General features: G+C 41.0%; 1 protein-coding gene across 2 annotated transcripts in view; it reads left to right on the forward strand.

Moving 5' to 3' along the window:
• JADE3 (jade family PHD finger 3) overlaps positions 1 to 27,854 on the forward strand; it is a 211,645-nt gene that overhangs the window by 103,112 nt on the left and 80,679 nt on the right. For both annotated transcript variants that reach the window (XM_056107343.1, XM_056107344.1), the window contains exons 2-3: positions 25,845 to 25,901; positions 26,596 to 26,675. In XM_056107343.1, coding sequence (XP_055963318.1) covers positions 25,856 to 25,901; positions 26,596 to 26,675 — 126 coding nt within the window. In that variant the 5' untranslated portion in view covers positions 25,845 to 25,855. The remainder of the gene's footprint in view (positions 1 to 25,844; positions 25,902 to 26,595; positions 26,676 to 27,854) is intronic.

A 27,854-nucleotide genomic window follows, 5' to 3' on the forward strand; every position in this document is an offset into this window, starting at 1 on the left:
TCGATTGGGACGGAACCTTGCATTCAGACAGATAGCGTGTGAAGAGCTGAGACAATGTATTGATGAGTACTGACGGCAGGTTCTTCAGGTGTTCAGGTCTGACCTTGTCTGGACTGGATGCTGTTCGTTTCTTTACCAACGAAATGGCGTGTCAGATTTCAGAAGGGAGAACATTGGGAACGACATATCCATCCTGTGGAATTTGGTATGTGGGCAGGTGGACATGGCTATCAAAGAGATCCGAGTAGAAGTCCTGGATAATCTTCTCCATTGCCCTTCTGGAAGATGTGATAGATCCATCAGGACGTTGGAGGTAGTCATTTTGGTCTTGTAGTTGGCGAAGGACAGGCGGGCGTTACAAATGCTTTTCCCGGCTTTTGCTGCATCTACCAGCACTTCTGCTCTTCTCTCTTTGAGGTCTTCCTTGATCGCATCTCTGCACTGCTTTGCGAGCTTGGACGTTAACTTGCGGTTACCTGAGGCATGCGCCAAACCATGTTGGTGAATAAGCTCAAGAGTTTTTGAAGACAGGCTTTTTTTTTGGCTATCTCTCTTGACATTCCTCACACAATCATGGAGGTGCTGAACCAATCGATCATATTCCTCGTCAATGTTGTCAACAATGGCATCTTCCGATGTTGCAGCAATAGTGCCAAAGAGCTCCCAGTTGTTGGTCGTTCTGGGAGTTCTTTTCTTAAACTTTGCAGCCCATTCTCCCCACTCTGTGAAGTAGAATTTTGCACAAAGGAGACGGTGGTCTGATCCCGTTTGGAATTTTGGGACAACAGTGACATCGGTCTGGCAAAACCGTCGCTTGAATTTGATGTGGTCTATTTCGTTGTGGAACCGTCCACTGGGAGACTCCCATGTCCAACAATTAGATTCAACCTTCTGGAACTGTGAGTTACCAGGGATGGTATTGCTCGACATGATGAACTCAGACAGTCTCTCACCCTGTTCATTCCATTCTAGGCCATGGGTCCCGATGTGGAGTTCTTCGGCTGATTTTCTAGGTCCTATCTTGGCATTAAAATCACCCACAGTGATCTTGTAAAAGGTGTGGTCTTCTTTATAGAACTTCTCCAGTTCCATGTAGAACTTCTCAATTTCTCCTTCATCATAATTGGCTATTGGTGCATAGACAACGAAGATAGAAACTGCCGGCAGTAAGCCACATCTATTCAAATGTAAACGTCCGATTCTGGTTGTTAGGCATTCGAATGAATCAATGTTTATGGCCAAGTTCATGTTGACAAGGACACCGACGCCTCCAACGCCTCTTTAATCACATGTTCTGAGGAACAATTCTTCTCCAATGTCGAAAACGGCATGATGTGATTGGTGCCTTCTTGTCTCGGTCAGACCAATGATGTCGTACTTGATCTTTCGTGCTTGTACCATCAGGTCCTCGAGGGATGCATCCGATGCTAGCATACGTGCATTGAAAGTACAGACAATCATTTTTGTCTTCCTTTGTTTTGGCAGCCTAGTTCGGCCTTGAGATTTTATCAGCCTCTTCTTTCTCATCCTTCTCAATGTTGCCATATTGGTGACACCTTCAGGGTCAGGGGAATGAGACCCATTGTAATTACTGGTTTTGGCATATTGAATACACAATGGATAGCTTGCAAGGCTCTGCCGTGCAGGCGGAATACTCTTGGTAGCTTGCCAAGCTCTCTGAGAGGGATAGAGGCTTTGGGGGTGGCCTCTAATCACCGTTGTAGGTGTTCCCATGGTTCAAACCATATTTGAACCCTATCAAATATGGTACAGCAATTCTGGAAGATGGATATTAAGTGTCTTATAATGTGCCGTGCAGCTGCAACGCATCCTGGAGCGTGGTGGCGGCTGGGTAGTGGAGGTAGTGGAAGTCTGCCAGTGAGGTATTTATCTGGTATTGGTAGGGGTAGGGTGGGTCTAATGTGCGCAATCCAATCCCTGGGTCTCTGGCAATCCAATCCCTGGGTCTCTGGCGGTTGGTGGAACTAGACACGGCAGGGTAGGGTGGGCCTCCTGACTTTAATCCCTTCCTCACCTGTGGTTGGTGGAAGCAAGCAGAGAATCTCTGTCCCCGGGTCCGTTGAACCTGGAGTCCAAGGTCTCAGAGTTCCGCTTATCTTGTTCTGTGGGGCTTCAGTCATGCGTGAGTTTCAACCCGAGCTTCCAGAAAGCGTCTTGGAGCATGGCGGCGGCTGGGTATCGGAGGTAGTGAAGGTAATGTAGACTTAAGAGAGAGTTTATAGATATAAGAAAGTAGATATAGGAATCTGTTATCAGTTACATATCTAGTATAAAGACAGAATTAGTAAAAAGCACATTTTTCCTGTTAACAGAAACTTCATTTAACACTATCTAAAAATTAGAGTGGATGAACTTGCTAGTGAGTTTCCTGTCATTGTAGTGGTTAAGAGAAGTCAACAGTGTTAAAAACCATCTTGGATGGTGTCATTGAATAATTTAGCTTCTGTTTATTTTTCAACAGGGCCCAAAGTTATAATAAGCATTATGAAATAACAAATTATAGGGACTAGAGCAATAGTCCAGTGGGTAGGGCATTTTCCTTGCATGTGGCTGACCCAGATCCGATCTCTGGCATCCCATATGGTTCCCCAAGCATCACGAGGAGTAATTCCTGTGTGCATATCCAGGAGAAAACCCTGAGCATTGCTGGTCTAGGACCACAAACCAAAATAATTAAAAATAATAAATTAGTAGGAAGAGAAGTAACACGGGAGCAGAGGTTCATCAGTAATGTGGGGGAGTAGTATAGCTATATATCCAAGCCAGAGTCAACAACACTGAAAATATTAGATTCAAACTACAATGACCAAACTTTAAAACACCTGTGAAGGTGGCAACCTAGGGGGGAGTAGGGGAGGGAACCTGGGGATACTGATGGAACAAAGTTGACACTCGTGGTGGGACTGGTGCTAGAATATATGCCTCAAACTCAACTAATAATCTTGTAAATCACAGTTATTTAATGAAATAATTTTTAATTAACAACTTATGGGTTGAAGAGCTAGTACAGCAGGTTGGGCCCTTTCCTTGCACACAGGTGACCCGGGTTCAATCTCTGGCATCCCAGATGGTTCCCCAAGTGACAGGAGTGATCCCTGGCAAGAGTAAGCCCTGATCACCAGGTATGGCCCCAAGACAAAAATCAACAAAAAATTAATGCCTTGTCTGGTGATTTCTTGACCAATTTATCAAATCAGTGGGGTGTAAGTTAGTGTAGCTTTGGTCTTGAAGGTTGAAATAAAACTGGGAATTATCAAATAAGTATTGAGGCTTAATGTCCAGAAAAGTTTCGTCATTGTGATAGTCAACCATGATCTCGGCTCACGGGTATTTTTAATAAGATATTTGACACACAGAGTTGAATCTATTTCAAGTATTTTTCTATTATTCTTTCATTGCTTCTATAAAAGACTGTTGCATGGACTAATTAAAAAGGCACTGAGAATCTGTATTGCAAACCATAATGCCCAAAAGTAGAGAGAGAGTATGGGGGAAATTATCTGCCATGGAGGCATAGGGAGGGTGGGGAAGGCGGGGTATACTGGGGAGATTGGTGGTGGTGAATGTGCACTGGTGGAGGAATAGGTATTTCATCATTGTATGATTGTAACTCAAACATGAAAGCTTGTAACTGTATCTCTCAGTGATTCAATAATTTTTTAAAAGGCAATGAGAGGGCCCAGAGTGATGATAGTATAACAGGTGGGGTGTTTTTAGCCTTGTACATGGCCAACTTGGATTCGATCTCCGACATCCCATATGGTCTCCCGAAGTACTGCCAGGAATAATGCCTAAGCACAGAGCCAGTAATAACCCCTGAGTATCACCCGGTGTGACCCAAAAGGCAAAGAATGCCCTGAGAGGGGCTGGAGAGCTAATACAGTGAATATAATGTTTGCCTTGTATGCAGCAGGCCAGGGTTCGATCCCTGGAACCCCATAGGGTCCCTGAAGCCCTGCCATGAGTGATCCTGAGCAGAGACCCAGGAGTAAGCAAGCCCTGAGCACCACCAATGTGGCCCATAAACAACCCCTGAGGGCCGAAGAGTTAGCCCAGCAGGTAAAGTGCTTGCATTGCATGTAGCTAACTACCCAGAACTCCATCTGACCCCCCCAAGCACTGCTAGGAGTGATCCATGAGCACAGAGCAAAGAGTAAGCCCTGAGAAGTAGATGTGGCCCCAAAACAAAAAATAAAAAGGCACTGAAATGATAAAAGAAATGAATAGAGAATAAAAATTTTCCCCTTTTCTCTGCTTCCTATTCCTATAATAGATGCTTTTAGTTTCCAAAGAAGTTTGGTTTTCTAAGGTCAGTGAATATAGTTTCCATCTATATTTTCTAGTCCTCACCTTAGTTATTTTAGTGATTCTCTTCAGTAAGCATTTAAAACAATTGAGGGGTAACCTTTTGCTGTTTTGTCTCAAATGAGTACTTATTTCTCTCCAAATCTGGTTGCTCGGGGTATTGAAGCATGAACAACATAAATGGCTGAACTCAACTAATTCTCAGAAAGCCACATTTTAGTCAATACTTTCCAATTTTCTCACTCATAATTTCTTTTACAGAACTAACAAGTGGTAAAACTAATTAAAGTTTTGTTTCTTCTCATCATACATTTTAAATTCTCTGTTAACCTTTTGAAAATGTTAATGAGAAGTAAAATTACTGAACTCCAGATAGGGAAACTAGAAAATGCAAGTAATGAAAAAACAGCTCAACACCACCACCACCACCAAAGAAGAATCAAGACACCAGATGTGATGAATAAATATTTATTATGAATAAATACCTTTCAGGGGAAAATATATACATGCTTTTTACACTTTCCTTCTGTGGATCACAGATAGAGGTCAGCCGCCCAGTTGTGCTATTGCTATATTAATATCAGAGAAATTAAATATCACAGCAATTAAAATTACCAGGAAGCTCATCTTAGTGATGCAGAAGGTCAGTCCACCCAGAAGACATGTGCATGCACCAAATAACAGCTTCAAAGAAGCAAAACTCTATAACTGAGCAGAGAAATAGAAACTTCCCTGCCAATTTCACTGCCCCTCTTTCAGTAATTGATAGAACTTATAGATAGAAAGTCCTCAGTAATGATACTGAAGGACTGTTATCACCAATCATCCAGGTCTGATTGACAGAGTGCTTCACTTTGGCAAATGTCTACTATACTTCCTTTTCAAATACATAAGTAACATTCACCAATAGACTTCCTTGTATGTTAACTTCCATATCTGACTAATCCTTTGCTATGGACATTGCTCTGAGGACGTCAGCATTTTTAACAACCCTCTCCACTTCACTCACGCCCACACACCTTGATTGATTTTGGGATTAACTCTGAAAATCCACTCTGATTGACTTGTCACACATCATTAGCTTCCCAGTTTTAGGTTGTGATCACCCAAGTCATAGTAACAGTATGTATGATGCACCTGGTCTTGTGATTTCTCTGAGGGAGCTAAAGGACTTGGTTTCTCAGTTCTGGTGGCCAGTTCAGTACCTGCTTTCTGTTAGCCCGATATTGAGAATTGGTGGTGAGCAGTGGCTTTGAACTTTCTCGGTAAATTTGGGATTGTTTCTTTTTGTTATACTTAATATGTGTGACTTGCATGCCTGTTACTAACAGCTGGGATAAAGATTATTTTTCCTCCTAATAAGTTCTGATAATCACTTTAAATCAGGAATATTTTATTGTAAATATATTAGGGGTACATGAGTAAAAATTTCAGTGTCACAGCACAGAAAGATTGCATTCATCTGGGGAACATAAAGTAATATATGGGAAACTAACACCCAGGAGTGGCCGAGACTAGTACCAGGAATTTTGCTCCATGACTTGGAGGCCAGCCACACGTGCTAGGGGAAAAGGAAGCTCAGATAGAGAAGGAAGCACCAAATAAAGGGTGTTGGGAGGATCCTCCCAGGATGGGAGAAGGATGCCGAAAGTAGACTATAGACCAAACATGATTGCCACTCAGTGCCTCTCTTGCAAACCACAGAACCCAAAAGAAGAGAGAGAGAGAACAAAAGGCACAGAGGCAGGGTGGGATGGTGGGGATGGGGGGTGGGAGGGATGCTGGGACCTGTGGTGGTGGAGGATGGACGCTGGTGGAGGGATGGGTACTTGATCATTGTACAACTGAAACCCAAGCACAAAAATTTGTAAGTCTGTAACTGTACCTCGTGGTGTTTCACTAATAAAAAAATTTTAAAAATTATTTCCAAAAAAAAGACATAATGGAAAGTATTTTATGAAAGTATTTTTTCTGTGAAAAAATGAATTATGTATTTCATAGTAAAAGCTATTGTTAATTTACTTTTTAAATTTGTTTTGTGGTCATACCTAGTGGCGTTCAAATGTTACTCCTGGCATATAAAGCATGCACTCAGTTCTTTAATCTATCTTACCTTAAAATGATAAATTGGTTTTCCCTTACATGTTTTGGTGATCCAGGGATTGAACATGCAAGACTGGTGCTCTACCACTGCACTACATCCCTGGCCGAAGGAGACTTAACTGGCAAATATTATCATTAACCACATTTATATTTTGTAATTTTTCTCTTCACTATTAAGATATAAAGCTTATTTATCTGAAGAGTTGAAATTGTTTAATATATACATCAATTAGAAAATATACTGCTAATTTCTCTTTTGATTTGGGGCCACCCCCAGCAGTGCTCAGGGCTTACACCTGACTCTGCACTCAGGAATTACTCCTGGCAGTGCTCAGGGGAATCATATGGGGTTCTGGAATCCAACCCAGGTCGGCTGCATGCAAGGCAAATGCCCTACCCACTGTACTATTGCTATGACCACTGTACAGCTAATTTTTAAGTTATTCGAACTAAGGCCTATTCCTTTTAATATTGAAAGGGCAACGACCATTAATATCTATCAAGATAATATCACAGAAGAGGCCACCCAAGCTGAATCCTTCCAGTGAAGTCTCGTGTCAGCCAAATAATCAACTAAGAATTTGGAAGAGAATAGTATTAGAAGAAAGTGATAATTCAATTGTATGTTCCAGTTTTCTATATTTTTTTCTTTCTTTAAAAGAAAGTTTTTGTTCAGACTTAACAACACTAAAAACATGAGATCTAAGCTACAGCTACTGGAACTTGGTAATGTGCCTGTCAAGTGACAGGCAAGTAGGTTGTGGTGGGGGGGATGGAGTATGGGAACACATTGGTTAAGAGAAGTTGACTACTGGTAGAGGGATTGGTGTCAAATATATGCCTAAAACCCAAATATCAGTAACTTTGTCAATCACAGATTTTTAATTAAATAAAAATTATTTTTAAAAATGTAAGAAAGTTTTTTGTTTAGTTCTGAGGTTGACAGAAGAGTTGTCTGTGAGCCAAGTCTAGCCTTCCAACTATTTCTATATATGTTATGAGCTAAGAATGGTTTTTACATTTTTAAATGGTTGGAAATAAAGAATAATGTTTCCTCACATGTGTAAATTATATTAAATTCAAATTTCAGTGTTCAAACTACAAGTAGTAGTTTTATTAGAATAAACCTGTGTTCATTTCTATATGCACCATCTATGGCTGCTTTAATGCTGCAATAGTAGATATAAGTACTTGCAACAGAGACCATATGACACATAAAGTCAAAAGTATTTGCTATCTGGTCCTTTATGAAAAAAAATTCTGATCCTGATTTAAACTCTGTTCCCACCCTGGCTTTCCCATGCAGAATGATTTATCCTTTGTATTTGATGTTTTCTTCATTTTTCTTCAACGAATTTTTGAAAGCTTTGGTGAAGATGTGACCTTTAGACTCTTCTGATCCCAGAGGACTTGTAAGCTTTAATTTTGAAAACTAAACTTTAAAACTTTAAAATGATGAAGAAAGATTAGTTTAAAGTACAAAAAAATTGTCTACTCCCTGTTTTGGTGCTTTTCTACCCCTGCCCCTTCCATCTCTCCTTCTTCTCATCTTTCCTTCTCCTTCCTTTTTCATTTTAACTCCACATTCTGACAGAGGTAGCCATTGATATTTGTAGCACATTGTGTATTTGCCAGAAGATATTTATTTTAAAGACCCCAGTTTATACATTTGTGTAAGAACTCCTGAGTCTTTTTTCCTCTTCTCCCCACTTTGTGTAGCTCCCACTTTTACTTATTTTGGAGCCACACCTGGTGGTGCTCAGGAGGGGATTGCCATGCCAGGGATTGAGCATGGGCCTCCTGTATGCAAAACATGTGCTCAGCAAAAGAGGTAGCTCAATGAGCTGAGCGCATGCTTTGCATGTGGGAGACTTTGGTTCAATTCCAAGCAACACAGGTGCCCTGAGCACCACTGAGTTACCTCCTAAAAATTAAAAATAAAAGACAAAGATTTGTTGACAGTGAGGAAAAGAAATATGTGGCATATATTCTTGTTCTCCTGATTGGTTTGATTTGCTCAGTCTTTACATAGACTTTTGTGGCTTTAGTGGCATTAAGCCCTGGACTACTGTAATGTAGAAATGAAAGATCTATGCGGCAGACAAAGTGAAGTTTTGTTTCCACAGCATTGAGGCAGTGAACATTTTTAGAAGGGGTGAATTCTACTAAAGCACAGGTGGAGCAGGGTCAGAGAGATAGTACAGTGGGAATGGCTTGCATGAGAGCAACCCCGGTTTGATAACCAGTGTCATATATGGTCTGTGTCCCCTCCTCCTCCCATTCAAACCAGCCCTACCAGGTGTGATCCCTCAGCTCAGAGCCAGAGCCAGAAATAAGCCCTGAGTATGGCCTAAACCCGCCTCCCAGAAAAGCACAGGCAATGGTCTCAGTGTGGAGTTAGTATTGTTTACTCCATAACAAAGGTATTTAACTCAAGAAACATTTATAAGGGTCAAAGAGATAGTACGGGGATTACATGAAGCCAACTCCAGTTTTGTCTCCAGCACCCCTGAGCACTATCAGATGTAACCCCCTAAAACTTAAAGCAATACATTTATAGAACTTGTGATTTCACCTTAAGTAGTTTAGGAGATTTTTGCCTCCTTTAAAAATAAAAAACTATGTTGGTCTGGTCTTAAGAGTGGCCTTACTCAGGGGCTGGAGTGATCTCACAGCAGGTAGGGCATTTGCCTTGCACACAGCCGACCCAGGTTCAATTCCCAGCATCCCACATGGTCCCCCAAGCACCGCCAGGAGTAATTTCTGAGTGCATGAGCCAGGAGTAACGGCTGTGCATCGCTGGGTGTGACCCCCCTCCCCAAAAAAAAGCAAAAAAAAAAGAGTGGCCTTACTCAAAGGTCTGTCTCTATTAATGACTCTGAAGAATATTTTCCTAAAAACCTAAGGAAACTGAACTACGAATTCTTCTTTACTTAGGATTTACTCCCAGATACCATCATGAATTTATCCTCTCTGATTTTATCTTAAGTTCTTCTTGATCCTATTTACATGTTCATCCTGTTCAACTTCTTGAGCTGATGAGCTTAGTAAGTTCCTTAAGCATTGCTCAAAGTCCTGCTTTCTTTTTGATAAAAATTGCCTTTAGGTTTCAGGAAGCGGCCCTTTGTTACTCTAACTGAGTGAATAAGCTCAAAATAAGCTCAAGTTACTCATTTCTACACTATTTTTGATTCTTATCATTTTTGCTTCATATTTTTGATTCTTATCATTTTGAGAACAGAATTTCTCAACTTACCAGTATTGACATTTTAATCACTTAATCACTTAATCCCCGTTATTCATCGATTTATTCGAGCGGGTGCCAGTAACATCTCCATTCATCCCGGTTGCGTGCTAGCGTAGCCCAATGGTATCTGTTCGTTCTAGGAACATGCAGAGCCTCAAACCGATCATTTAGGGTCTTGACGAAGAAGTCTGACCATCTTATAGGTGGGCGTCCACGTGATCTTTTGATGTCCCGTGGAATCCAATCAGTAAATGGCTCTAGTCCAGAGGTTGTCTGTAAACCTCATTACGTCTCCAGCCCATCTGATTTTTGATGTCTTGGCAAATGAGACAGCGTCCCTGATTCTTGAGTGTTGACGAAGATCAGAACTTCGGATTTTATCTCTCATTTGAGTGAATCGTGATATTCCAAGCATAGTTCTTTCGATTCCTCTTTGAGAGACCCAAATAGCGTTCTCATCCTGTTTTCGTAGGGTCCAGGTCTCTGAGGCATATGTTAATGCAGGAAGAATAGTGGAATCAAAGAGATGTGCTCGTAGCTGGAGGTTCTTTGTCCTTTTAGTTATTTCTTCAATGCTCTTGAAGGCATTCCAAGCCGCTCTCTTCCTCCTGCGCACTCAGGTGCCAGGTCATTCATCATGTTGATTTCTCGACCTAGGTATATATAACTGTTGCATTCGGAGATGGTGGTTCCGTTGAGAGCTAATGGAGCGTCAGGAACAAGGCTGTTTCTCATAAACATTGTCTTCGTAAGATTCAGCTGTAGTCCGACCTTTCCACATTCACGGTCAAAGTCATTCAGCATTTGTGCTGCTTGGTTGATGTTTGGTGTTATTAGAACGATGTCATCAGCAAAGCGGAGGTGGTGTAGTTGCCGACCATCTATCTTCACTCCCATGCTTTCCCATTCCAGTCGTCGCATGATGTTCTCAAGGGTGGCACTGAAGAGTTTTGGTGAAATGGTATCACCCTGCCGAACCCCTCTCTTGATATGGATGATTACTTCTTTGTAGAATGGTGAGATCTTGGTAGTGAATCCGCAATAGAGCTCACGAAGGATCTTGATGTATTGAGTTTGTACGCCCTGATTGGCTAGGGCTTCCATGACCGCTTCCGTCTCAACAGAATCAAAGGCCTTCTTTAAATCAATGAACGTTAGACAGAGCGGCATCTTGAACTCCCGAGATACCTCAATGAGCTTGGTTATTGTGTGGATATGGTCGATGGTACTGAATCCTTTTCGGAATCCAGCTTGTTCACATGGTTGTCCTTCATCTAGTGTTCTGCTAATCCTATTCAGGATGACACGAGTGAATAGTTTGTAGATGACAGACAATAGGCAGATTGGGCGATAGTTGCCAATGTCGTGAATGTCTCCTTTCTTGTATAGTAGTACAGTCCTGCTGGTTTTCCATTGGGATGGAACCTTGCATTCAGACAGGTAGCGTGTGAAGAGTCGAGCCAATGTATTGATGAGTACTGATGGTAAGTTCTTCAGGTGTTCAGGTCTGATCTTGTCTGGGCCAGGTGCTCTTTGTTTCTTTACCGACGAGATGGCATGTTGGATTTCGGAAGGGAGAACATTGGGAACGACATATCCATCATGTGGTATGTGGTATGTGGGCAAGTGGATGTGGCTATTAAAGAGATCTGAGTAGAAGTCATGAATAATCTTCTCCATTGCCCTTCTGGAAGATGTGATAGATCCATCATGATGTGGGAGGGCAGTCATCTTGGTTTTGTAGTTGGTGAAGGACAGGCGGGCATTACGAATGTTTTTCCCAGCTTCTGCTGCATCTACCAGTACTGCTGCTCTCCTGTTTTTGAGGTCATCCTTGATGGCTTCTCTGCACTGTTTTGCCAGTTCGGATGTTCGCTTGTGGTTGCCTGAGGCACGTGCCAAGCCACGTTGGCGAATAAGTTCAAGAGTGTTCGAAGAAAGAAGGTTTTTTGTGGTTATCTCTCTCTTGGCATTCCTTGCACAATCATGGAGGTGTTGAATCATTCGATTGTATTCCTCATCAATGTTGTCAATGACGGCATCTTCCCATGTTGCCGCAATAGAGCCAAAGAGCTCCCAGTTGGTGGTTGTTCTGGGAGTCCTCTTCTTAAACCTTGCATTCTTTTCTCCTCGTTCTGTGAGGTAGAATTTTGCACGAAGAAGACGGTGGTCTTCTTGACATTTTAGGTCAGATAAATATACTAGTCTCTGCTGTAGGATGTTTAGCAGCCTCTGACCCTTGAACCTACACCCTAGATATTGATAACACCTCTCTCTTCCAAGTCACAACTGAAAATGTCATCAGATATTATCATGCATCCGCCAAAGGATAAAATTCCCTTCTGTTAAGAACCCCAGGCTTAGGTATTTCTCTTTTTCAAACTGCAAAGGTTTGTTGTTTATTACTTTTTATTATTATTAGCTATCCATGTGATATGGAGACTTCACTACCCCTTTGACTGCATTATGATTTTTCTCATTTTTTTCCAACTCTGCTGAAAATCCATCTTGAATGTCAGTAACAACTACTTTTATAGTTTGTCTTCCTGATCATCTGTCATTTGTGGGTCATGAGGGCCAGACACCTTGAAATCACAGAAGTAGTTTTTCTTAATGACAAATGTTTTTACATGGATACTGTAATGTGGGGAATGAAACTTGAATGCTTTGCCCACAAAAGTCTGTTACTTTAATGGTATTAGATTGGTTTACGACTTTTACCTATTTTCTATTTATTTTATTTCATAAATATAATCTTGCTATAAAACTAATTTCCAATTTTTTCCACTTAGCACATTTTCCTGATGAAAGAAAATACTTTATACTTTAATCATAAAATATACTTTAATTAGTCCTCTTTTTCTTGATAGCCAAGTCTCATTTATTTCTATTATAGAGTTTTAATACCATTTTTGTTTAGAAATCATTTTGTGTGATTTTAATTACTTATTTTTTTCCTTGTGGGGAGGGTTCTTCCAAGTAGTCACCAGAACCACTCCGGGGACCATGTGGTTCTGGGAATCAAACTTGGGACCTATGGCATGCTAGGCATGTGCTTCCAGCCCTTTGAACTATCTCCCTAGCCCTTGAATTATTTTTCAAAGATGAATGTTGGAAATAAAATTCCCAGGTCACAGGGTGTGACTATTAAACTAGAATCTTAGTTTTTTTTGCTGCTATTTTATGTCACTGCTGAGAGCAGTGCTCCTTACACTAATTGTGCTTTTCAAAAGTTTGACTTTGAGGGGAAATAAAAGGAAATAAAAGGCTTGTGTTTTATTTAATCACTTTTCCTTGCCTGCTTGCTCTTGTGTGGAAATATTTAGGGGAATCAAGTAACCACTAAACCACAGAGTTAGATTCCAGCCCCAAATAATCCCAGTTGGGTTGATTTCCAGGCAATACTCCTTTAAAGGAGTTTCACCCACGTGAAACATTTATTTTATACATTAATATTTTGCCTGGCTTACAGTCACTGTGAAAATAAATCAGCATGCTGCTAATAATTTTAGTTGAGAATATGGGAAGAATAAGATCTGAAAATTGCCATCAATTTACTGTTCTGCATGGATGCAAGGTGAAGACAGGTGCACATTGCTTTTTGTCCAAAACCAAGTAATATTCATTATGGAAGGTAAGAAAGAAAAGAATTCCTTTATAAAGTCTATATCTTGAATAAAAGACTAGAAAACAAAGAACTTAAATAAGTGGCCCAAATGTAAGACATCAAGGTGTATCACAAACTTATTCTAAGATTTAATGAAAATTCATATACTATGTTAAGTGTGGGTTCCTAGAAGCATAACCTGCAACAGTATTTAAATGTGCAAGATTTATTGAAGGAGTGTTCTCAAGGAGCAAGGACAAAGAGGAAGGAAATAGAGCAGAGGTTCTAAAACTTACCTTATTTGAATCACCTGGAGAGCTTTAAGAATTTGTAGTGTCTTTCTAACATACCTAATAACATGGTTGAGGGAAAGACTACAACTATGACAGTCTCATCAGAATCCTCTTTAAGAGTGGGGGCATGTGTTCCCCCAGGCCCTCCAGGAGTGGTCCCTGAGTGCAGAGCCAGGAGTAAGCCCTGAGTACCTCTGCATATGCCCCCCCCATCAAAAAAAGGAAAGTATTAATTTGGGAGGAGGGAATCTGAGGAACTTCAATTGAGATCCAGCAAATGAGTAAAAAACGAGTTGGTCGGGGTAAACGGGGAAGTGAATCATAGGCCAAGGGAAGAGGAGAACCCTATGCAGCAGCAAGCAAGTGTAAAAAAAGGATTATGCATTTGCAGAATTATGTGTAGCATAGAATGTGTAAGAGGCAGGGAGCAGTAGCTGGTGAAGGCTGACAACTTGGAGCCAGAATACTGAGTACCTCAAAGGCCAATCTTACAGAGCTGGGCTGAAAAGGACAGCATTCCTGGTGTCATTTTCATAGCCATTCTCAGGTCTACAGGTCAATTTAAGAGTGTCCTGACCTTTTGATTGCTGCTCCACCATCCCAGGTGAGGCTTGCATCCAGCTGATATCACTGGGCACACTCTGGAATGGGAGGCAGAGCCTTTCCCTCTGGTTAGGTCCCAGCAGCCCCAACACCCAAACATGTGCCATAAGTGCCCACTCCACAGCTTCTGAAGTATGTCGCCAAGTAAGCGACTGAGCTACAGATCTACTCAATAGATGACACGCTACTCAGCTATGTTTCCTGAATACTTGCTCACAGTTATTCACTGAAGACAGACAGAGGAGACAGATAGCAGCCTTCAACCAATTACTCAGCATCTTCAAGGGGATCTAACTAACTAAAGTCTAACTAAATACTCACCCCCAACACAGCAAGAACACTAGAAAGCCATGCGGAAAGCATGAAAGCCCTCCAAGTTTAATAAGCAAAAACAGTATTACCAGTGATACAAACAACAACCATCTCAGTAAATCCTCAGTGACTTTAGTGACACCATGGTGTGTATGTTTAACAAACTCAAAAGGAATGACTGCACAGGTAGCAAAGCACAAGAAAGTATAAGAGTGAAAGTGAAAAAACTACTACAGTCATAAATGACAGAAATGAAGATAATGGTAAAAAAATAAATAGAAGCTCTGAATAGTAAAATAACAGCATTTTAGCAGAAGATCAGGAAACTCCAAGATGAGAACAAGGAAACCACTAGGAAACAGCGGAAAGTGAAAAATAATTTGTAAAGAAATGAACAGTGTACCAGTTCAAGAGGAGCAATATGAGTTATCAGAGTCCCTGAAGAACAGGAACGCAAATGTGATGAAGAAACTATAGTTTTAGAAATTCACTTGATAACTTGACATTCCATTACTCATCAGTTTGCTCGAGTGGGTGCCAGTAACATCTCCATTCATTCCTGTCACGTGCTAACGTAGCCCAATGGTGTTTGCTCATTCTAAGAACACGAACAACCTCAAACCGATCGTTCAGGGTCTTGACAAAGAAGTCTGACCACCTCATAGGTGGGTGGCCACACGATCTTTTGATGTCCCATGGAATCCAGTTGGTAATGGCTCTAGTCCAGCGGTCATTTCCAAATCTCATTACATGTCCAGCCCATCTGATTTTTGATGCCTTAGCAAACGAGACAGCGTGCCTGATTCTTGATCGTTGATGGAAGTCAGAACTCCGGATTCTTTCTCTCATTTGAGTGACACGAGATACTCCAAGCATAGCTCTTTCGATTCCTCTTTGGGAGAACCAAATAGCGTTCTCATCCTGTCTTCGTAGGGCCCAGGTCTCTGAGGCGTATGTTAATGCAGGAAGAACAGTGGAATCGAAGAGATGTGCTCCGAGCCAGAGGTTCTTTGTCTTCTTAGCTATTTCTTCAATGCTCTTGAAGGCATTCCAAGCTGCTCTCTTCCTCCTGCTCAACTCAGGTGCCAGGTCATTCGTCATGTTGACTTTTCGACCTAGGTATACATAACTGTTGCGTTCGGAGATGGTCGTTCCGTTGAGAGTGAATGGAACGTCAGGAATGAGACCGTTTCTCATAAACATTGTCTTCGTGAGATTCAGCTGTAGTCCGACCTTTCCACACTCACGGTCGAAGTTGGCCAGCATTTGTGCCGCTTTAAAAATTATCTATAGAAAATTTCCAGAGTTGACGAATATAAGATTCATGAGGCCCAAAGGTTCCCAGTAAAAAACAGACCCCAAACTATGTAAATTCCAAGACAAATTATACTCAAAATGACAAAATTCAAAGATAGAGACAGTATTAAAAGTAGCAAGATCAAAAAAGGAACTTAAATACTAATCAGGTCCTATAAGATGCACAGCAGATCTAGCAAATGAGACTCTATGAGCCAGAGGAGTATAAAACTGAATGAGATGAAAACTTCACCAGAAATATTCTATCCAAGTAGATTATCATTCATATTTGAAGGAATGATACAGGGCATTAGGGACAATCAATAGCTTAGGGAAGTTATACCCTGGAAACCAGTTTTGCAGGAAGCGTTAAAAGTTTCCTATTTGCTTTTTCACAGATATATATTTAAGCACACAAGGATGAACCTTTAACAACCTGTTAATGATCTCTTATAGAAGGGCTTAGTGACCCCTGGGTGAAATACAACTATCTTCATACTCTTTCCTCTAAGGATTCTTCTTTGTAGCATTTTCATTGGTTTTTCATAACAGACAATACAAAATATATTATTTCAGTTCTGCTTTGGGCAGGAATTGGGTTGGTGGTGGGAAGGTGTAATGGTGGTGGGATTGGTGTTTGAATATTAAATGTAATCAAATATTGTGAACTACTTTATAAAATAAAAAAATAAATAAAAGTTTGTTACATGCCTGCCAAAGGGGCTGGCTGGGAGATGGGTGGGAATCTGGGAACATTGGTGGACGGAAGGGGACATTGGTTGTGGAATTGGTGTTGGAATATTGTATGCCTGAAACAAGTCTATTATGAATCACTTTCTCAGTCACAGTGACTTAATCAAAATAAAAAAGAGGAAAAAATTAAAGTGTCTGCCATATCCAGTAGGTTACATGCCATCACTGCCCTCTGGTGACCAAGTACATTGGCTAAACTTCTGAGCCCCAATTTTCTCATCTGTAAAATGGCTGTGAGAATGATATATATTTACAACACTTTTGTTGTGATTAGAAATAATAGACATATAATTTTCTATCTTGGGGTAATTCACATATTTACTTTTTTGTCACTTATATAGTAATTAAAACAATGGTCTGGGCATTTCAATAATCAGATCAGTGTACTGTAACAGTCCCCACCTTCAGATTAACTGTTTTGTTTTCTTTCTTAAAATCATTTGCAATCCAGTTTCTTATTTTTCACTACTTATTACTGGATTCTATGATCTGTTTTAGGTTGTTTTGATTTGGTGGGGGGGGGGGGGACTGGAGCAATAGCACAGCAGTAGGGCGTTTGCCTTGTGTGCAGCTGGCCTGGCCGAGCCAGGTTCGATTCCTCCGCCCCTCTTGGTGAGCCTGGCAAGCTACCGAGAGTATTTCGCCCACACGGCAAAGCCTGGCAAGCTACCCATGACGTATTTAATATGCCAAACACAGTAACAACAAGTCTCATGATGGAGACGTTACTGGGCCCACTCGAGCAAATCGATGAATAATGGGAGGACCATGACCATGACTGTTGATTTGGGGACCACACCCAGCTGTGCCTGAAGTCAACTCCTGCCTCTGTGCTCAGAGATCACTCCTAGCAGTTCTGGGGGTACCATATGCAGTATGCATCAGGGCACCATATGCAGTACTGAGGATTGAAGTATGTTGGCTTCATGCAAGGCAAGGCAAGGGACTTAACCCTGTACTAGTTCTAGGCCCCCCTAAATGAACTGCTTAAATGTGGGCTTTTTTTTACTAATGATATAATACCAAACTTTCTGTGCAGTGTATATTGTTACCGTAACAATTTATAAAACACCAAGTTTGGCAAATTCTTAAATATGCATTTCCTTTCATCATTAACAGCTTGGTTACTTACTAGAGAATAGAATATTTATAGGAAATGGGAACTCTGTTTCTACCTAAATTCCTAAGACCAGAAATTAAGGTGAAAACATTTTTATTTCACAAGAAATCTTAGGTATTCTGAAACCCTAAAGGAAGACAAGAGAGGGAGAGGGTCCAGACTTAGATAATTAAAATATTGAGGACAGAGAGATTGTACAAAGGAGAAGGCACTTGACTTACAATGTGGCCAACCCTGGTTTGATCCCCAGCCCTGTATATGGTCCCTGACCACTGCCAGGTGTCAATCATGAGTAGAGACCCAAGAATAGCCACTAAGTACCCTAAGTATGCTCCCCTTCACAAACACACTGAAGAATGAAAATATTTTTTCTCTGACATGTGATACCTTCAGTCCCACTATGTATTATCTATACACAATTTTCTATTACTTTTTAAAATTCTTTAAAATTAATGTAGATAAACCCCACAGCTATTCATACAATTCTAGAATCAAAATTGATTAGATAACAAAGCTCCAATATTAAAATCAGTAAGTATAAAAAGTCAATTTTTGTGAAAATTGTTATATCTAATTGCAGGGTTGTTAAGTCCTTGTCTAAGAGTTTATTACATTTTCATTTTTTAGGAGGTGTCATGCAGCTGCATATGCAGCCTCAGTTTCAAAGATTTCAAGATCTATAGTTTGGGCCAATGACTCAACATAATGTTAGCTATGGGAGGTGGATGTGGCTGCTGGAAATATGGGGTCTTGGGGAAAGGCTACCCACCCCTGTCACTGTCACTGTCCTCCCGTTGTTCATCGATTTGCTCGAGCGGGCCCAGTAACGTCTCCATTGGAGACTTTGTTGTTACTGTGTTTGGCATATCGAATACATCACAGGTAGCTTGCCAAGCTCTGCCGTGCGGGCGAGATACTCTCGGTAGCTTGCTGGGCTCTCCGAGAGGGGCGGAGGAATCGAACTCGGGTCGGCCATGTTGGCTGCGTGCAAGGCAAACGCCCTACCGCTTGACAGATTGATAGCTACCCACCCCAACTCTTAAAAATACTGGTATTCTCAGCCTGAGCACTGGATTTCTGAAATTATTCACAGATTTGTATCTCTGCAGAGAATATTTGTAAAGCAGTGGAGATGATCCCTTGGTGTGGCTGAAGTACTTGGTGGGATGTTGTAAAATCTTAGCACGCTGAAGGTTGTGTGTTCATGGGATCTGGATCGGGATGGCTGTTCTCTCTCTCAAGCTTGAGCCCCTCTCACTCTGACTCTGGATCTCTCCCGCCTGGGCCTACAGTCTTAGTTTATATAGTAATCACATAAGGTGGTGACACAAAGGTGGGTTGAACAATAACAAATCAACAAAGAGAGGTAAGACCACTCCTCCAGGAGATTAACTCAAGGATAAAATCTAATCTAAAGAGATTGCTTCAGATTACTAGGAGATCCACTCAAGGGTGAGATCCCAACAAGGATGTGTTCATCCCTCAGTTAGTAATTTACTTAAATAGTTGTAATAAATCTACTTCTAATATTTCTAGCAGTGTCATTCTGTATGAGCATAGTAAGAGATATAAACTTAGTTTGGTTCTTCCTGAGAATATCTCACTATACATTCCGCAGTCCTCAGACCAGGTTAATCTTCCTAGCCCCAACAGGGTCCTAGTCTCATCGTTACTTTTGGATCATGACAGCATTTGTCCATGATCATGTCTTCAACCTATAGTTGAGTATTGTGGTGCTTTGGCCTGGCCCATTTCGATGCCAGGGTAGTTCACAGCTTGCCCTGGGTCCATTCAGTTCCTCGTTGGGACCCTGCTTTTGGGGTGTTAGGAACTAAGGGCAACTGAGTCAAGAAAGCAGATGCCCAGGAGTAAATATTATCTGGAGTCAAACAACTCCCAAGTTACAAAACATAATATTAACTGTCTTCCTGTGCCCATACAGAAAGGACATTGTTTTAAGGTAAACTATTCAAAAGACATAAGGAGAGGAGAAAGGCAATATTAACTTGTAATACAAGTTCAGTGCCCTGGGATGGGTGTGACCCGATAAACGTAAGCTACCTAAGGAAGGACAAAACAGTGTTATCCTACAGGATGTGTGTATAGCTGCTGGAGCTTTGGCTGGGCAGGTATTCAGCTCTCCACCTCCCAGTGGTGCCCCAGGGTTTTCAGTTGCAGGAACCAGTGATTCCATCAATTTTAGCTACTTTGTATGCATCTCTTGGGAGATTTTGTCAGGATTCAGTAGTGCAGGACTAGTAGGTGAGTCTAGTTGGCATGGTGGCATCTGTGGGATGAGTACCCATTGCTACTCTTCTTGACTCAGCCTAAACATTTCTTATTGGTAAAATGTTATGCTGATTTTAAGATTTTTTTAGAGTTTGTGGAGGTTAAATTTGTATACTGTCAGATGCATTTATTGTAATTTTGCAGTGCTAAGTACCAAATCCAGGGTCTCACACATAGAGGCAAGTGGTAACTTAGCTACATTCCCATCCCAAAGTTTATCCATTTTTGCAATTTGTGGCAACATAGATAGAACTAGAAGATATCATACTGAATGAAGTAAGAGTGAAAGGGACAGATATAGAATGATCTCTCATATGTGTTACTTAGGATACACAGCAAGGGGGTAGAGCAATAGTACAGTAGGTAGGGTGTTTGCCTTAAACATGGCTGACCCAGGTTCAGTCCTCAGCATCCCATATGACCCCCCCCCAAGTACTAGTAGGATTAACCCTTGAGTATCACCAGCTGTTGCTCAAAAGCCCTCCATGACCCCCCCCCCAAAAAAAAACAGTGATAGCAATAAAGATCCATATGCAACATAACAAGGGATCTGATTCACATAATTGACTTGAGTGGAAAGAAGGCAAGCCACTGGGCTCCTTGAGGGAGGAAGACAGGTATACTAGTGATGGGTAGCCCTGTAGCACTGTCCTCCCGTTCATCAATTTGCTCTAGCGGGCCCAGTAACGTCTCCATTGTGAGACTTGTTGTTACTGTGTTTGGCATATCGAATACATCATGGGGAGCTTGTCAGACTTTGCCATGTGAGCAAGATACTCTCGGTAGCTTGCCGGGCTGTCCAAGAGGGGCGGAGGAATCGAACCTGGGTCAGCAGGGTCAGCTGCGTGCAAAGCAAATGCCCTACCCGCTGCGCTATCACTCCAGCCCAGTGATGGGTATCATGTTGAAATTATGTCCATGAGAAACCATTATTAATAGTACTGTAAACCAGAAAAAAAATTTTTAATTTGTCTGTTTTTAAGTGTACGATTCAGTGGGTATTTATTATAATATCTGTTTTGCAACCATCACCACTAACAAATTTTTATTTTTGCTTTTTGGGTCACACCCAGTGATGCTCAGGGGTTACTCCTGGCTCTGCACTCAGGAATTACTCCTTACAGTACGTGGGGGAATCATATGGGATGCCAGGGACTAAATCCGGGTTTGCCACATGCAAGGCAAATGCCCTACATGCTATACTATCACGCTGGCCCCACTAACAAATTTTAGAACATTGTCCTTCCTCCCCAAAGCTTTGTTTCCACTAGTAATACACTGATACTCCTTTTCTCAATTCCAGAAATTGTCTTATCTACTTCCTGTCTAGCTATGCCTGTTATGGACAGGTCATATATCTGGACTCATATGATAAATAACTTGTTCATAACTTACTTCACTGAGCATAATGTTTTTGCTAGATGTTACATTTGCATTTTTCATATATTGTAGCATGTATACAACTTTCTTTTTATTACTGAGTACTATTGCGTGGTGTGGATCATGATCATGATTACGATCATCCTGTTGTTCGTCGATTGCCTCGAGCAGGCCCTAGTAACCCTTCGTCCTAGCCCTGAGATTTAAAAAGTGCCATATTCAAGGCTCTTTCAGGGTTAGGAGAATGAGACCCATCATTGTTACTGGTATTTGGCATATTGGGTACGCCACGGGGAGTTTGCCAGACTCTGCTGTGTGGGCAAGTTACATTCGGTAGCCTGCCAGGTTGTCCAAAGTAAGAATGAGATGATACGATGTCTGGAGCTTCCGGGAGCTGGGTTTTATAGTCTCTGGGTCTTGGCTGTTGATGGGATTACACGGCGCCAGGGGGCCAGTTGGTGAGTGTGACCCCTGCCTACTGGAAGATGAAGGATCTGGGTGGAGGATGCTTAGCCCCGATCCGAGCAGGCTTGGAGATCTCAGCCCCGGGACCCGCATGCCTTTGTTCCTCTGCCGGTACCTTCATGCGTGTGGAGAGTGGTCTCAGCATGGTTGTGGCTAGTTCTGGAGGTCTTTGGCTGCCGGAGCTCCACTCGGGGCAAGGAGGGAAACTCAACCCGCCCCCTGCAAGGGGCCCCAGTGAGGACAGCCAGGCGTGGTATGGATGTACTACATATTGTTTTACCAGTCACTTTCTGAAAGACAGCTGGGTTGTCTCTAGTTTTTTACTGTTGTGTTTAAAGCTGCTATAAATGTCTGTATACAGGTTATAATTAAATACAGGTGCATAATTAAATGCCTATGGCAGAGCCTAGCAAGCTACCCATGGCATATTCGATAAGCCAAAAACAATAACAATAATGGGCCTCATTTCCCTAACCCTGAAAGAGCCTCCAATACAGCAGTGTTGGGAAATACGAGTAAGGAGAGGCTGCTGAAATCTCAGGGTTGGGACGAATAAGACTTTACTGGTGCCCGCTCTAGTAAATCGATGAACAATGGGATGGATGACAGTGATTTCTCCTAGCAGTACATGGGGAATCATATGAGATGCCAGAGATTGAACCCGGGTCAGCTGTATGCAAAGCAAATTTCCTACCCACTGTACAGCTCCGGCCCATTTTTTGCAAAGAACTAGCCCTTTGTTTTAGAATGCTTGTGTCACTCGTATTCATAATAGCAATGTATGGAGAAGTAGTCTGTTCACATATTCTTTATAAACTTTTGGTGTTTTATTTTTTTCCATTTCAGTAATTGCGGTTTTAATTTCCATTTCCCTAATGGCTGATGATATTGAACATCTCTTCATATACTTATTAGTTATTACTATTGCATTTTGGTGATTGGCTTCATATTTAAGCCAATCCCTCCACCTGTTTTTACTTAGGTGCTGTGATTTTAATAATAGCTATTTTTGTGTGTTAACTATATTTAATAGTGTTTCAGGCATACAAACTTCCAACTCCAAACCCGCCACCATTTTTAGCATCCATCCACCAAAGCCCCTATACACTCTACTTTGCCTCCTTAGCAAATTTATTTTTAAAAATTTAATTACTATAGTTTAGGTAACATGCTTGTGATACATTTTGTATTACGAAATATGCAGCAGGTTTTGGTGTGCACAGTTACCTCACTTCTGCATCACCAAAGTATCCAAGACCATTGACCAGTGTCTTTATGTCCTCCTTATTTCCCCCCACCCTCAAATCTCTCTTTTCTTGGCATTCTCACAGCCAAGGGTTTTCTACCATTTGATAACAAGATGAATGTGACCATCCATTCAAGTCAATTTTTTGGTGAATGATTTGCAATTATATATATAATTTTCTTTCCTGTTGAATTTTGAGAGTTTTTTTTTGTTTTACGGTCATACCCAGTGGTCCTAAGGGCTTATTCCTGGCTCTGCACTCAGGGTTCAAAGCTGGCAGGCTTGGGTGACCATATGGGCTGCCAGAAATCAAACCCAGATGGGCCGCATCAAGGCAAGCACCTTACCTGCTGTACTATTTCTCAAGCCCCTGAATTTTATGTAGTAATTAAAATATTTTAAGAGTTCTTAACATATTCTGTATTCAAGCCTGTTGTAAGTAAGATACATGGTCTGTAAATATTTTGTCCTGTTCTATAGCTTGTTTTTGTATCTTAAACCTTTTGCAGAATGAGATTTTTTTTCAATTTTGAAGACTAGTTTTTTCTTTGACAAATGCCAAGTTTAATAGCCTTTTGCACACTTACCTTGTCTCTTTCCCCACTCTTTACCTCACATAAATTTAGTTCTGTTATCATTGCCCACTGGTTTGTCTTTTTATATTGTTTTGTCTATTCATCAAATTTTCACTTATTGTAGCATATATAGTACTTTATTCTTTTTATTGCTACTTGAGTATTATTGCATGATATGGATATACTACAGATTGTTTTACCAATAACTTGCTGAAAGATAGCTGGGTTGTTTCCAGTTTTCACTGTTGTGTATAAAGCTGTTGTCTCTATACAGGTTATTGTATGTTAATCTTACCATGTTACCTAAACTCTACTATTTTTATGAGATGCAATGATTTTCAACTGTTGGCAGTACCTGTTACTTTTTTTGTTTTGTCTTTTGGGGAACACCCAGCAGTGCTCATGGGGTTGTTCCTGGCTCTTAACTCAGGAACTACTCCTGGCAATGATGCTCAGTGACTGTATGGGATGGAGGGGATCAAATCCGAGTCAGCCGGATGCAAGGAATGCCCTGCTCAGAGTACTATCTCTCTGGCCCTTATTGTTGCTTTTGATATAAGCCATTCTCATAGGTATGAGATCTTAGATGGCATTTTCCTTATGATCATGTGGTCATGAACATTTTGCTTATGGCTTATGTGGTGATGAACATTTTTTTCATGTATCTCTCAGCCAGTTTTATTTCTTTGGCAGGCATTTATTCCAGTCTTCTGCTCAGTTTTGTTTGGATTGTTAAGTTGTGTGAGGTTTTCTGTTTTTTTAAAGTTTATTTTATTTAAGCACTGTGATTTACAAAGTTACTCATAATTGTGTTTTATACAGAGTGTCACAGCACCACCATTGTCAATTTCCCTTCATCCTTGTTCACAGTTTCCCTCTCCAGCCCACTCCTCCCCCAGCCTGCCATCTTGATGAGCACCTTTTTATGTTTGCTTGTTAAAGTTTGGGTTTCATGATTTTGGTGTTGTTGACCAAACACCACCAGGAGTAATTCCTGAGTGCAGAGCTAGGGGTAACCCCTAAGCATTTTCAGGTATGGCTCAAAAACAAAAAATAAAAGATCTTTCTGATTTAATTCATTCAACATAATACCTTCCACTTTTATCCATGTTGCAGCAAATGGCATGATTTCATAACTTCATGCAGCTGCACTGTGTGTATATATGTGTATATACACACACACACACACACACACACATATATATATATATACACACACACACACCACATCTTCATGATCCATTTATCTGCCATTGCACATCAGGTTGATTCCAAATCTTAGCTAATGTACTGACTTCTGCAATAATAATGGTGTGCATACATCCTTTTGAATGAATGTTTTTCTGTGATGAGCATTTTTGTATGTGCCTGTAAATCTATATAGATTAGTATTTTTATCTATCATTGGCAACGCACACAAAAAGAAATGACATTTTAATCATTAGGCGTTTTAGTCCAAATATTATTTCACAAAATATAAGCTTTCTGTAACATTCTTTGTGATGTATATATAGATAAAGTATGTGGGAGAAAGTGTGTGTGGTGTATATATAGATAAATGCAGGGGTGGGGGAAAATGCCAGGGATTAAACTCCGGTCCTATAGGTGCAATAAATGTGCTGTGCCACTGAGTTACAGTGCTGACTATAATATCTATTAATATATCCCTAATAAAATATAGGTAAAATTTTTGATTAGCTTAGTTATTTGGAGCGATAGCACAGCGATAGGGTGTTCGCCTTACAAGCGGCCAACATGGCCGACCCGAGTTCGATTCCTCCGCCCCTCTCGGAGAGCCCGGCAAGCTACCGAGAGTATTTGATATGCCAAACACAGTAACAACAAAGTCTCCAATGGAGACGTTACTGGGCCCGCTCGAGTTATTTGGAAGATTGGGGAAATGAGAAAGATGGCAACGTGCAGACAACAAAGCACTTAAAATATGGGGCATGTCTGATTTTTATTCCGTCAGTTATCCATATCTCATGCTTTCAACTTTGGCCCTTTACATGTCTGTCTTTGCTGCCACTTTTTCCATGTGGCTACATATGAAGTTCCAGCCAAACTTGTACATCCTCTGCTGCCTGGACTTTATCTTAAAGCTTATATGTGACCTTGAAGCTTATATGTGACCATGAAGCTTATATGTAACCTTGCCCAGTCTTTGAGATACTCTGGGATGGATGTGTTTTTGTTGACCATTTTATTCATTGTTTTTCTCTTTCCTAGGATGCTCCAAGATGAAACGCCATAGAACACTCAGTAGTAGTGATAGTTCGGATGAAAGTGAGTAGAGCTAATAACCTGTGTATATACTCCTTGAAGATTTTTTCCTTGACTTGAAACCAAGTTGCTACATGTATTTTTCAGTGGTTGAAAAAAATAGTTTCTAGGAAAGAGAAATTAGGGTCCATTTTTCTTGATTTTATACAATATATGTCATTTATTTTTCCACTTCCATTTAAGCAACAAAGGTACAGTCTTACAATGATTTAATAGTACTTTTCTAGAAAACAAAAGAAATGTGTGAAAGAAAAATCATAATATGTAAAATTCTAATTGTAGCTCAGATACTAGATGTTTGACTAGATGAGCCAATATTTGTGAAGACAATAGCACTTGGTAGAATTCTGAAGGATACACAGAATACTTACACTACATTTTTTAGTTTATTCAGTTGTAGAGACTTTTACTCCATAGCAGAAGAACATGTATAGTTGCTACAAATGTTTATAAAGATTGATTATATCAAATATAATCTCTTTTAACATTAGTATTGTTTTTGAACATTGGAAAGTCACCTAATGTTAATCTCCATTATGAGACTTCTAGGATTCAGTATAACTTTTTTTCAGTGGTATGAGATAACTGTGATCTTTTCCATCATATACTTAATATGCTCTTGAGTAACTTTTAGTAATATGACACTTAATCATATTAGTAAGCAGTATGTCACATTTTTTATAACTCTCTTTTTCAGGTCCATCTACTTCCTTCATTTCTGGATCAATGTATAGGAGCAATCCCAAAATTCCAAATGAACGAAAAAAGCCTGCTGAGGTAAGATCAAAAATTCAGTTTTTAGACTTAAAAATAGATACCTTTTGCCTATATACCAATAATATCCAGATCTCAGATCCATGAGGAATTAACTATGTGCTAATTAAGACACTTGTTTTTTTCCTTTCTTTTTTTGTAGGAGTATTGCTGTTTATTCAGCCATTGATTAGGCTGATTGAAATGGGCATGAATTCCACCTTACTTTTTTTTCCTTTTTTTTATAATTTTATTTATTGAATCACTGTGAGAGCAGTTACAAAGCTTTTGGGTTGAAGTCTCAGTCATACAATGAAACACCTGACCCTTCACCAGTGCCCATTTTCCACCACCAAAAACCCCAGTATACCCTCATCCCACACCCTCCCCCTACCTGTGAGGCAGATGATTTCCACATTACTCTCTCTCTACTTTGATTACATTCAGTATTTCGACACCAGACCGACCATTATTATTTGGGATTTTACACCAATGCTCAGATCTGCCAAAAAGGCAACAGTAGACCATTTGTTTTCTGTTGCTGGTCATAAATAACATATGATTTTGAAATTCCGAAATTTTAACAATTAAATCTGGAGGGATTTCTGCCAAAACCTGTTGAGTTCCGAGATTTGTTCCTGAGTCTCTTGGATCATGGCCGTAAAGCAGCTCAATCAGGAGCCAGAAAGACCATTCGTGGGCAGCAACTCGGGGTCTCGTTGGGATGAAGAGGAAAGGGAAGGCTCCACCTCCATCCCGTGAGGCCCCGCGTGTCTTGTCACTGTGGGCCCAAACCTGACTGTCCGGTGGCCTCTGGAGGATGGCAGCCACCAAGCCGCCAAGAGGAACAAGCGAAGTCACGAAACCTATTTCCACCTGAGGTGGCCTGGTGCCGGTAACCTACTGCAGGGACCAGATGCATTTCTGCCAAAAGCCGCTGGGTTCCAAGATTTGTTTCTGAGTCTCTAGGATCGTGGCCGTTAAGCAGCTTGATTAGGAGTCAGAGAGGCCATTTGTGGGCAGCGACTCGGGGTCTTGTTGGGGCGGGGAGGAAAGAACCGGCTCCACCCCATCCCGTGAGGCCACATGAATCTTGTCACTGCGGGCACAAACCTGACTTTCCAATGGCCTCTGGAGAATGGTGGCTACTGACTTGCCAAAGGGGATTGGGTGGAAGGACAGCATCCTTTCCCCCCTGGAATG

This window comes from Sorex fumeus, unplaced genomic scaffold (assembly GCF_029834395.1).
Source record: "Sorex fumeus unplaced genomic scaffold, SorFum_2.1 ptg000162l, whole genome shotgun sequence".
Classification (NCBI taxonomy): Eukaryota; Metazoa; Chordata; class Mammalia; order Eulipotyphla; family Soricidae; genus Sorex; species Sorex fumeus.